This window comes from Bufo gargarizans, chromosome 10, assembly GCF_014858855.1.
Source record: "Bufo gargarizans isolate SCDJY-AF-19 chromosome 10, ASM1485885v1, whole genome shotgun sequence".
Taxonomy (NCBI): Eukaryota; Metazoa; Chordata; class Amphibia; order Anura; family Bufonidae; genus Bufo; species Bufo gargarizans.
The window spans coordinates 89,211,932-89,225,002 of record NC_058089.1 but is presented as its reverse complement, the minus strand read 5'-3'; the positions used below and the strand labels follow the sequence as shown (position 1 = coordinate 89,225,002).

The window sequence follows — 13,071 nt, the reverse complement described above, 5'->3', positions numbered from 1 at the left end:
ATAAAAGCACACAGAGCTATGGGGACTGGATATTGTGGATGTGCTAGTGGCCATCTAGCAACCCATGTCCTCAGCTCTATACACAAAATCCCAGTGATAGGTTCCCTTTAAGGGGTTGAAGGGTTAACAACATTCCTAACATTTCCAGTTTTTAATAGTTTGAGGGGTGTAGTTTCTAAAATGGGGTCTTTTATGGGTGGTTTCTATTATGTGAGCTCCTAAAAGTTACTTTAGAACTGATCTGGTCCTTCAAAAAAGTTGATTTTGGAAATTTTCTTGAAATTGTCAAAAATTGCTTCTAAAATTCTAAACCTTCTAACGTCCTTAAAAAAATTTAATTACATTAACAATATGATGCCAACATAAAGTAGACATTTGGGGAATGTAAATTAAGTATTTTATGAGGTGTCGCTATCGGTCTTAAAAGCAGAGAAATTAAAATTTTGAAAAATTGAATTTTTTAAAAATTTTCGGTAACTTTTGGGATTTTTATATATTTTATAAATAAAAGTAAAACATATTGACTCAAATTCACCATTAACATGAAGTACAATGTGTCACGAGAAAACAGTCTCAGATGGCTTGGATAAGTAAAAAGCGTTCCAAAGTTATTACCACAAAGTGACACGTGTCAGATTTGTAAAATTAGGCCCGGTCTGGAAGTGGTTAAGCTCCACAGAAGTCTAGGAGCGCATCTCGATACCATCCACTGCAGGAAGAGGAGTATGCTATGCGATTGCTCCTCTCTCATTATTCTAGGGATCGGTGGGGGTCTCAGCACTTAGACCCCCACCGATCAAATCCACTAATGTGTCTCTCTGTCATATCAAAAGTTTTATGAACACTCAGTGACCCTTTAAATCTATGTTCACCATCCATTTATACTAGAAGCCACAATGCCTGGACGTAGGGGTGGGCGATATATATTGCAATATAATTTTAAGCATATGCGATATATATTGCGATATATTGTTTTCTATATTGGGGGGGGGGGGGGGTTAAACTTTTTTTTTTATTACTTTTTATTTAATAACTATTAGCCCCCAAAGGGCTAGAACCCTTGTCATATTCACCCTAATAGAGATCTATTAGGGTGAATAGGACTTTACACTCTCCCTGCTGCCCTGTGCTTTGTGCACACAACAGCAGGGAGCGGACCATGGCAGCCAGCCTCTCATGTGCCCCCCAACCTCTGATCTGCCCTCCAGCCTCTCCCTCTTATCAGCCCCCTCTGGTAACTCAACCCCCCCCCCCTCCCCAGTATTAATCATTGGTGGCAGTGGCCACAGGGTCCCCCCCTCAGTATTGATCATTGGTGGCAGGGGCCCCCTTCCCCCCCACATCATTGGTGGCAGCAGCAGTTCCGATCGGAGTCCCAGCAGTGTAATGCTGGGGCTTTGATCGGTTACCATGGCAGCCAGGAGTCACGCTACTGAAGTCCTGGCTGCCATGGTATGTCAGTGAGCAGCTTTATACTCACGTGCGCCGTGGCTGCCGGGCGCTCCTTTTTCTGTCTGTGCAGCGCATTGCTAATGCTTATAGCTCACGTGCGCCGTGGCCACCCCTTCTTCTGTCTGTGCGGCGCATTGCTAATGCTTATAGCATTAGCAATGTGCCACACAGACCTGAGAAGAAGGAGCGCCCGGCGGCCACGGCGCACGTGAGCTATAAGCATTAGCAATGCGCCGCAGACAGGAGTGGCCACGGCGCACCTGAGCTATAAGCATTAGCAATGTGCCGCACAGACAGAAGGAGCGGCCACGGCGCACGTGAGCTATAAGCATTAGCAATGCGCCGCAGACAGAAGGAGCGCTCACTAGCATACCATACCATGGCAGCCAGGACTTCAGTAGCGTCCTGGCTGCCATGGTAACCGATCGGAGCCCCAGCATTACACTGCTGGGACTCCGATCGGAATTGCCGCTCTGTGGTCATATCGCAGTCCGGCGATATGCACAAAATCCATATCGTGACACAAATTTATATCGCCTACCCCTACCTGGACGCATCAGTCATAGGATGGATACCTTCAGTGCCCAACTTATAATGGGGTGTGTTGGGTTCTGAAGTTGACTGGAACAATAGCACGGTTCTTTCCATCATATCTACCAACGTCTGAGGGCAGTGTGAACAAAGCCCAAGCCTGTCACAACCCCCCCCCCCCCCCCACGAAATAATCATTATTCTCCCTATCAGTAAATATCCCTGTGATTGGCCATCTTCTTTTATAGAAAACAATTGCCATATGTGATAAACCAGTCATGCTGAGAACTTACTCCCAAACACATTCTACCATCAAAATAAAGTTTTATTAAAAAAAGAAGAAAAAAAAAACACATGAATTCTGATTATCAGACCAGTTTGCCCATGGTTCCATATACCAGAATACACTGCATCTGTCCGTAGTGCCTTTCTAGTCTGACAGCGGCAGAGCCAGACATGAGCTATTCCTCAGTAAGTCCGTTTGACCCGTTCCTTCTTTTGCGGATGTGATAAATCAACCTATTCGGGGATCCCCTTAAGAAATACTTTGGGGTCACCTCTTGGCAAATTTTTCTTTTCGTTCTTAAAGACAAATAGTACACAAAACAATATTGTTTTTTTTTCTAAGTATGAATAAGTGCATGGCAAGGTGTGAGGTTCACCTGTGTCTTAAAGGGCACCTGTCAGCAGATCTGTCCCTATGACACCGGCTGACCTGTTACATGTGCACTTGGCAGCTGAAGGCATCTGTGTTGGTCCCATATTAATATGTGCCCGCATTGCTGAGAAAAATTATGATTTAATATATGCAAATCAGCCTCTAGGAGCAATGGGGGCGTTGCCGTTACACCTAGAGGCTCCGCTCTCTCTGCAACTGCCGCACCCTCTGCATTTTGATTGACAGGGTCAGGTGTGATGACTCTTTCACCACTTGGCCTTGTCAAACTGCAGAAGGTGCAGCAGTTACAGAGAGAACAGAGCCTCTAGGTGTAACGGCAACGCCCCCGTTGCTCCTAGAGGCTCATTTGCATATATTTAAACATTTTTTTCTCAGCAATGCGGGCACATATGAACATGGGACCAACACAGATGTCTTCAGCTGCCAAGTGCACATGTAACAGGTCAGACAGTGTCATAGGTACAGATCTGCTGACAGGTGCTCTTTAAAGACCATCTGGCAGCATGATCAACCCTATTAAGCCAGACACACCCTGCCTGATAGGGGTGACTAAAATGAGCCCTTTCTCTCTGCAATTAGTTACATGCAAATTAGGTGCTCTGAGCACCTAGCCCCTTGGAGCACCGCTCCCCCTCCGAGTGAGATCGGCAGGAACAGGCATCACCGCTCCAATGCCTTGGCCTGAAACCTTGCATGTGCCGGCAAGGTGAGATCTTCCCTGCACGTGCATAGATAGTACTGCCACCGGGACACATGTGAGATTTCAGGGCGAGGCATCGGAGCAGTGAGGATGCTTGGCAGTGGTGGCCAACCCCTTGGTGCTCCAAGGACCGCATTCACATATCACTAAAAACAACTATTTCTCTACCTTGGTAACACTGATTGGAGACAGAAAGGTCTAATTTTAGTCCCCAGTAAGCCTGGTTTGATAGGGTTGATCATGGGGACAGATGCTCTATAAAAGTTGCACCATTAGTCTATAAAAAAAGAGGACTGAAATGGACGATTTAAACCACAACGAATATTAATCAGGTGGAATTTAACAACCAAGGTTCGTTTTGGATGACCGACGATAGACTTCATCTGTAAAGAAGTCGGCCGTGTTTAAAATTTGCTTTGGCGAGTCCACAAACCATTTTCCCAAAAAGTCCTGCGACCTTCTCCAGGTGTCATCCAACATCTACCACCAGTTTGGAGGACAGTACCGGCCGACACAGACTAAATCGCGTGTGGCTTCATCAACGTAACGATCGTTTAACCATCAACCTACTTTCATCTAATGTGTATGGCCACCTTACAATTCTCCTCTCTCTACGGGTTCTGAAGAAAACCTCTAAGGAAAATGAAAATACATTTCCAAGCTTCGTCCGGTGTACAGAATTCAACACACATGCAAGAGTTAAAAATGTAGCAACGAAACTCATGTTTTTTTTTTTACATTTTTGTACCACGACGGAATTTTCTGTACATTTGCCGTAGAAAGGAACCATCTACCACGGCTCGGAGACCAAGGTGTTTATCTCTGGTGGACGAGAACACACCTTCTCGGTTCCACCCGACCATGGCAGCGAGTGAAAGTTTTAGCGGCAGCGACTTAAGCCATCTTAGTTGAAGTTGCCTTCAAGTTTTTTCTTGGCAGCGTTCATAGACAAGACCTTATCCTTCTGGCGGATCTCCTCTCTCAGCTTCACCTCGGTGAGTCTTAAATGTCTAATGCTGGACTTCATCTCCTTCATCTTCACCTCCATAAGGGCGATGATATCCCTCTGCTCGTTGAGCTTCCTCAGCAGCTCTTCCGTGGTGGTCCCCGAAGACATGGAGTAGGAGTGGTCGGAGAACTGAGGGGACGGGTAGTACTCCGGGATGGGGTAGGTTTCTTCTCCCACCACCACCACTTGGAGCTGCTGATGAGAAGAGGACGATGAGAAATGTGGACTCAGTCCTGGTCCTCCACCTCCGGAGTCCAGCTTCACGGTCAGGTTGACGGGGTTCGTTTCCGAACTTATGGATTCTCCGGCGCCCAAGGATCTTGCCATCGCTGCCGAAGCCTCCACGCTGCTCATGTCTGCCCCCATGCCAGGTGTGGTGCCAAGCAGCATCATCTCAGCGCCCCCTGCTGTCAGCTCCAGCACCTCCTGCTCCTGCCCTGGCATAGCCGTTACCAGCACCGTTGTGGACACCGGGGAGTAACCCGACTGGTGATGCCTCTTCTTGGACCTGTCCCCAGCATTGCCCCTGCGGGTTTTCCTTTCGTTTACCCCCCTGAGGGGAAATATGGTGGGAACCTTAATGCTGTAGGACTTGCGCCCCCCGTGAAAGTGCAGGCTGCACACCCGGTGCCCGTTGGTGGGCTGAAAAGTGTTGAAGCAACCGGTGACTCCAGCCCGCGACACGTTCTTCAGCCATAAGTGTCTCAGCTCCGGATCTTTCGGGAACGTGTAGAAGTGCAGCCCTTTGTCCCGGTGAGAATTGCTGTAGCAGCCCGGCACGCAGCAGGTGAAGCCAGGCATCACTGCAAGTAACTCGCAAACATGAGAGATGCTGGGCACGGAAAGCGGACAGCGGAAACTACATATCCCATGAAACCTCTCACTTCCGGTACACGGAAAGGGCCTTTGCCGAGAGGACTACGTTTCCCACAATGCAATGCGGTCGGTTTCCTGTGCGAGATAGCGAGATATCGCGTGATCACGAAACTCAGAGCGGGAGCATTTGTGTTTTTTCTTTCTGGACAAGAGAGGAGGACGAGGTAACCGTATAAGTGTAGTGAGAGGTGCGTAGTGTCATGTGCTGTGCTAATACCAAGAGGGAAAAGACGAACCGTGGCAGACGTACATGAAACTAGGGTTGTCCCTAGCAACCAATCACATGCGCAGGTTTAACTTCATGCCCTTGTCATTGAAAAATGAAAGCTGTGTGGTGATTGGTTGCTGTGAGCAAAGCTTTCATTTCTTACTTCTGCGCTTGAAAAATGAAAGCTGTTTTGTGATTGGTTGCTGTGACCAATATGAACAGCTGACAGTGACAGGCAGTGTTTGTCATGGCAGCAACAGCTGCAGCCCCCCCAGGGTTATTGGCAGCAGGGGTCCTCTTTAACTAACGTCCTGGACCGGCTATATATGATGCTGATTTTCAATTTTTGATGTGTGTGGGTGGAAAATCTGCAACGCTTTGCAGCTTCTTCCCCCCCCCTTGAAGTAAATGGTATGAACAGCTGTAAGTACACTGAGTGCAGGTTATTATAAAAGGGGTTATCCAGTACCTATAATGACCCCCAGAACGGGGGCCGCCGCTGCATCTCCCTGTCACGCTGATCAAAACGGGAATGGGAAGAAAGATGGGCCAAGGAGACAAGAACCATGACACCTCAAATAAATCTTTAGCAGGCATACTCTCCGAGCACAGTAGCATTGATCTAAATTGAGATTAGGTGGGATTATCATTATTTTCTATGGAATGACAAGAATGCCCATAGACTATAATGGGAAGTAAAATATGATTTAATTTGTAGGTTAATCTGTGTTATTTAACAATATTTTGCCCATAGACTATATAGGGAAGTAAAACGTGACTTGGTGTCTGAACCATTCAACATAGTGTTGTTGCTGGTATCGAAATTTCGATACCCAATCGATACTTTTGTCCCTGGTATCGTTACAATACCGGGATTTCCATTTTTTCGATACTGGCCTGCGCTTCTGCGCAGTCTAGTATCTCTGAACATGAGCGCGCTGCTCTCGGCGCGCTCATGTTCCCTCAGCAGCACAGGGGAGAAGGAAGCAGTCTCTTCCCTCCCCTGTGCTGCTGCTGCCGCCACCAGTGGGGAGAGAGGGGTGGAGGAGGGGCGGGCGCACTGCGCCACCAATGATAGGACTTTTCATTGGTCCGGACTTTAAGTATTAGGCTACACAGAGTGGCGCCCAGGGATGTCCCAGCACTTACTATTATTCCTGGGCGCCGCTCCATTCGCCTGCTGTGCGCCTGTGCCCCATTACTGTCTCCTCTCCTGCTCCATATGCTAATTACTATCGGAGCAATGGGGAGGAGACAGCAGCTTCTCTAGTGGGCGTTCCTTCTCCCCTGGTTGTAGTGCTGTCCAATCGCAGCGCAGGGAGAAGGAACGCCCACTAGAGAAGCTGCTGTTTCCTCCTGAACCTGGTCTGCTGCCAGTACCCGCCTCCTGTATTAAGGGTTAATTGGTTAATTATCATTGGTGGCGCATTGCGCCCGCCCCCCTCAACCTCTCCCAGTATTATGATAATTGGTGGCAATGGCCACAGGGTCCCCTCCCCTCCTGCTCATTGGTGGCAGTGGCAGCTTCTGATCGGAGCCCCATCAGTGTAATCCTGGGGCTCCGATCAGTTACCATGGCAGCCAGGGCTTCAGTAGCGTCCTGGCTGCCATGGTAATCTCCCTGCTGCTGTGTGCACAGGGCAGCAGGGAGAGTGTGAAGTCCTATTCACCCTAATAGACCTCTATCAGGGTGAATAGGACAAGGGATGAAAAGATCCCAGGATAGTTATTAAATAAACTGTAAAAAATAAACTAAAAAGTAAAAAAAAACACACCAAAATATTAAGTATAAATCACCCCCTTTGCCAATTTTACATATAAAATATATAAACAATAAATAAATAAACATCGCCACTGTCTGAAAAGTCCAAACGATTAAAATATAAAAAAATCTGCGCGATTCACCATTTTTTAAAATGCGGAATGCACGTGGCTTTTTTGTTAGATTTTTTTCGCGTGGTATCGAATAATATCGAGTATCGCAATGCTTTTTTATAGTATCGAAACTGAATCTAAATTTTGGTATCGCAACAACTCCAATTCAACACATCAAATAAATCTTTACCCGACTTACTCTTCAAGTTCAGTGGGATTATTATAATTAGGGATGTGTGGGTTTAACCCTAGGGATTAGGGTTTTACCGATATTATCGGCCGATATTGAGGATTTTGACCGCTATCGGTATCGGCATCTATTTTGCCGATATTCCGATAGCGTATGGGGAATACAGATCGCGCTGCTGACAGCGCTCTCAGTTTTCCCCTTAGCAGCACAGGGGAGAAGGAAGCAGTGTCTCCTCCCCCTGTGCTGCCGCTGCCGCTGCCGCCAATGAAAGGACAGGGGACAAGAGAAGGGGAGGAGCTATGGCCACTGCGCCACCAATGAAGATTAATCTCTCATTCATTCATATACAGGAGGCGGGAGCTGCAGAATCACATAGCCGGCTGCCGACCTCTATGAGCTGTAGCTGCGATCTGTAGTTAACCCCTCAGGTGCCGCGGATCGCAGCTACTGCTCATAGAGGTCGGGAGCCGGCTATGTCATTCTACAGCTCCCGCCTCCTGTATATGAATAAATGAGAGATTAATCTTCATTGGTGGCGCAGTTCCCCCCCCCCAACCCCAGTATTAGACATTGGTGGTGCAGTTCCCCCCCCAACCCCAGTATTAGACATTGGTGGCGCAGTGCGCTCCCCCCAAGCCCCCCCAGTATTAAGCATTGGTGGCGCAGTGCGCCCCCCACCCCAGTATTAAAAACATCGGTGGCGCAGTGCGCCCCTCCACAGGATCCCCTCTCCCCTGCTCCTCCGATTGGAGCTCCAGCAGTGTAATGCTGGGGCTCCGATCGGTTACCATGGCAGCCAGGACGCTATTGAAGCCCTGGCTGCCATGATAAGCTCCATGCTGCTATGTGCACAAAGCACAGAGCAGCAGGGACAGTGTGAGCTCCTATTCACCCTGATAGATCTCTATCAGGGTGAATAGGACAAGGGTTCTAGTCCCTAAGGGGGCTAAAAGTTAGTAAAAAAAAAAAAAAAAGTTACAAAAATAAAACACCAAAATATTAAGTATAAATGAAAAAGAAAGATTTACAAAAAAAAACCTACACATTAACAATAAACATTAATTTTCAGCAGATTTGTGTAGGAATTTTTTATTTTTTTTCAAAAATGAAAATTCCCAGAATATCGGTATAAATTATCGGCTATCGGCCTGAAAGTTCACAAATTATCTATATCGGTCGATCCCTAATTAAAATTGAGATTAAGTGGGATTATCATTGGTTTCTATGAAATGACAAGGGGAATGACACAATGGAATGCCCATAGACTATAATGGGAAGTAAACTATGAGCTCATTTGCAGGTAAATCTGTGTTAGGCCTCTTTCACACGGGCGTTGCGGGAACACGCACGATTTTTCCGCGCGAGTGCAAAACATTGTAATGCGTTTTGCACTCGCGTGAGAAAAATCGTGCATGTTTGGTACCCGAACTTCTTCACGGAAGTTCGGACTTGGGATCGGTGTTCTGTAGATTGTATTGATTTCCCTTATAACATGGTTATAAGGGAAAATAATGGCATTCTGAATACAGAATACATAGTAAAATAGCGCTGGAGGGGTTAAAAATAAATAAATAAATTGAACTCACCTTAATACACTTGATTGTGAAGCCGGCATCTCCTTCTGTCTTCATCTTAGCTGTGTGGAGGAATAGAACCTGTGGTAATGTCACTTCAGTCATCACATGATCTTTTACCATGGTGATGGATCATGTGATGACCGGAGTGACGTCACCACAGGTCCTGTTGCTGCACACAGCACAGAAGACAGACAGAAGAGATTTTCACGCAACCCCATTCATTTCTGTAGGGCCTGCGTTACGTGAAAAACGCACAAAATAGAGCATGCTGCGATTTTCACGCAACGCACAAGTGATGCGTGAAAATCACCGCTCATGTGAACAGCCCCATAGAAATGAATGGGTCGGGATTCAGTGCGGGTGCAATGCGTTCAACTCGCGCATCGCATCCGCAGCGCGGAAATCTCGCCCGTGTGAAAAGGGCCTTATGTAGGACATTAACCTTTATCGCAAGTGTTCCCTGGGTAGAGTAGCACATTGTAAATTTTAAATTATCTGGGATTTAAGTAGTTTTCTATGGAATAACATGTGAATGACAGAATGGACTGCCCATACAGTATAATGGGAAGTAAAATTTGATATGGAGTAGGGCTGCAACGATTAATCAACGTTATCGATAATATTTCGATAACGGGATTCGTTATCAACGAATCCCATTATTGAAAAATCGGCTGATTCGTTGCTATGCGGGCAGGAGGTTCAGACCTGAGCGTTTTACAGCGCGTACGATCGCGCTGTAAAATGCCCGACGCCCCAAGAAGTACATGAGCTTCTTTGGGGCGTCTTGTCGCGCGTTCCCGTACATAGACTTCAGCGGGAACGCGCGACAATGGGTGTTCGCTTGTCTCTGTATGCGCGATTGCAAACACCCGTACAATCGCGCATACAGAGCGCATACAGAGCGCTCCATCGCGAACGCTCAGGTCTGAACTTAGTGTAAATCAGCGCATCTTTATTACCATACAATGAAGCTGCGGTAACAGGCAGAGCGGGCAGCGGAGTAACGTCACTTAATCACGTGACGCGCATGCTCTGCCTGCTTCATTCATAAAGTGGGTGGAGCATGCGCGTCACGTGAGTAAGTAAGTACTGATTTAAAGTAAGTTACTGCCGGTTAAGGAATACTGCTGTGAGCGGCGGGGCCGGGGCTGTTATGGGGAGGGGGATCTGTGGATGACACTGTTATGGGGAGGAGGATCTGTGGATGACACTGTTATGGGGAGGAGGATCTGTGGATGACACTGTTTTATTTTATTTTAAACTTTTCTTATTTAAAGGGGTAATCCAGTATTAGAAAAATGACAGTTTTTTTTCCAAAAACAGCACCACACCTGTCCTCAGGTTGTGTGTGGTATTGCAGCTCTGCCAAGTGAATACCACCCACAACCTGAGGGCAGGTGTGGTGCTTTTTTGGAAGAAATAAGCTCTGTTTTTTTTATTCCTGAATAACCTTCTTTAATTTTTATTTTTTTTGCGTTCAACAGAACTTTTATTGAAATTTTTATTTTTTTGTAGAACAGGAATCAAAAATAGGAGGGAGGCAAAAACAAAGAAGGGATGGGAAGTGGGGGAGGGGTCAAAATAAAAAGTATACAAATAAACATTGACATTTCTGTCCCAGCAGGAAAAACGTGACACTCCGAGACAAAAAAGAACGCCGTGGTAAACAATGGCAGCGCCATAGGGGGGGTGTATGAAGTAGCAAAGTTTTTACAAATTAAGGCTAGGGTCACATTGAGCGCATATGCAGCATATTTGACGCTGTGAGAAATGTGCCGGGCAGCAGAAAATACGCTGTGTATGCGCTCGGCCAAACTCCGAACCTTACCGCACACACAGGGCCGCAGAGGGAAAGCCCTGTGTGTCTGCTCCTAGCGCATACGCAGTGTACGCTGCGTATGCGCTCAGTGTGACCCTACCCTAAGGGTGTATTCAAACGTACTGTATCCTGCACATATTTGACGACGTGTTCAGTCATTCTATAGAAAACTGTTATATTCCAAGGTAATTTTCATTTTACAATGTGCTACTCTACCCAGGGAACGCTTGCGGTAAAGGTTAATGTCCTACATAACACAGATTCACCTGCAAATGGGCTCATAGTTTACTTTCCATCATAGTCTATGGGCATTCCATTGTGTCATTCCCCTTGTCATTTCATAGAAACCAATTATAATCCCACTTAATCTGAATTTTAATAATCCCACTGAACTTGAAGAGTAAGTTTGCTAAAGATTTACTTGATATGTTAAATGGTTCAGAGTCAGACTCCAAATGAAATGTTGCCCCCCATTATAGTCTATGAGCATTCCTTTATGTCATTTGCATTCTATAGAAAACGTTAAATTCCAAGGTAATTTTCATTTTACAATGTGCTACTCTACCCAGGGAACGCTTGCGGTAAAGGTTAATTTCCTACAAGACACAGATTTACCTGCAAATGAGCGCATAGTTTACTTCCCATTATAGCGGGTTGCCGGGAGTTGGATGTCCCCCTAACAATAGGTAATCAGTATCTTTGGCCAAGACATTTAAAATGCCTCAGGGGAAATCTGTATAAGGGGCCTCATGCACACGACCGTGGCCGTAATGCGGCCCGCAAACAGCGGGTGCCTGCAATATGCGGGCACCGGCCGTGTGCTCCCTGCATCACTGATGCGGACCCGTTCTCTTGAACTACAAAGCACTTCTGAGTTTCTGTCCGTGACTCCGCACCTAAAAAAAAATAGAACATGTTTGATTTTTTTGCGGTGCGGATGGACCCATTTAAATTGAATGGGTCTCGATCTGTCCCGGCCGCCGCACGGATGAGGCCTTACTGGTGAATTTTAACACCGGTTGGTTTGGGATTTTCTGCAGCAGAATATATTATGTGTAGACCTTCAGGACCCTGCAATTTTCTTTTTTTGCATTTTCGTTTTTTCGTGATTTTTCCATTCACATAGCAGTATGGTTTGATTTTTGCAGGAGAAGCTGCACTTTCCAATAGAACCATTTAATCCCTTGTACATGTACGGCGGAAGTCCAGTCTTTAAAGATGGTGCCTGCTTGTGAGTGCTCTGACCCACCATAACCACCGAGTTTCTGCTGTTTTAAACAGCAGAGACGTGGGACTAATGTCTACGATCGGCAATAATGCCGATTGCAGACATTTAATCCCTCAGATTTGACCACGGCATCGGAGAGCACCAAAACCGGGAGCTGCATCCTTCCCAGCATGGGGAGCTTTCACCTAGCTGAGATTGGGGAAGGCGTTCTGTAGTAGTAATAGACCTGAGCCTGTACAAGGCTTCCAGGCCGATTACTAGTATATTCCGATACTGGCCTGCAGGTGGCAGCACTGCATTGGAATATACCAGGCATGCTCAACCTGTGGCCCTCCAGCTGTTGTAAAACTACAACTCCCATAATGCCTTGTATGCTGATAGCTGTAGGCTGTCCAGGCATGCTGGGAGTTGTAGTTTTGCAACAGCTGAAGGGCTGCAGGTTGGGCATCCCTGGAATATACTGAATCCAGTATTCTGTAATGGATATCTATTACAGATTACAAATGGCAATCTAATGATTGCATGTTATAGTCACCTAGGGTGACTTAAAAAAAAGTAAAAATAAGTTTAAAAAAAACAAACAAACAAAAAAAATATTCTAATCGCCCCTTGATATACATCATGGGCATTGCCGTGTCTGTACTATTAAAATATAAAAATATTTATTCTATATGGCCTAATGGAAAAAATCCTCAAAATGGTCAATTCATATTTATTATTTATTTTTTTAATTTTAATATATTTATTTTTAATAGCGATAGGCTATCATAATTCTGTTTCTGGCTTATTCACATATAAAAAAAACCCTTTTTTTATTGTTCAATCTTTAAAACAAATATAGAACAAAAAAGTGCTCTTTGTGCTATGAAAAGACTAAATTTAAAGATTGCACTTAGTTATTTTTTATATGATTATTGTATCTTCGGA

The 13,071-nt window shown here is 45.8% G+C and overlaps 2 protein-coding genes across 5 annotated transcripts in view; one reads left to right on the top strand and one right to left on the bottom strand.

Moving 5' to 3' along the window:
- The window catches only part of CENPT (centromere protein T), a 107,199-nt gene that overhangs the window by 36,947 nt on the left and 57,181 nt on the right, over nucleotides 1-13,071 (top strand). Inside the window, exon 1 of one of the 4 annotated variants that reach the window (XM_044269623.1) lies at nucleotides 5,314-5,411. The exons of 2 other annotated variants lie outside the window; for them this stretch is intronic. The gene's annotated coding sequence lies outside the window, so the exon portion shown is untranslated. Of the gene's footprint in view, nucleotides 1-5,313; nucleotides 5,436-13,071 lie in introns of those variants that run through there. One more of the 4 variants, XM_044269621.1, reaches the window with a different exon arrangement.
- Nucleotides 3,098-5,250, bottom strand: THAP11 (THAP domain containing 11). The gene has a single exon (XM_044269625.1). It carries the CDS (start codon nucleotides 5,170-5,172, stop codon nucleotides 4,267-4,269), a length of 906 nt encoding a protein of 301 aa, XP_044125560.1. The 5' UTR covers nucleotides 5,173-5,250; the 3' UTR covers nucleotides 3,098-4,266.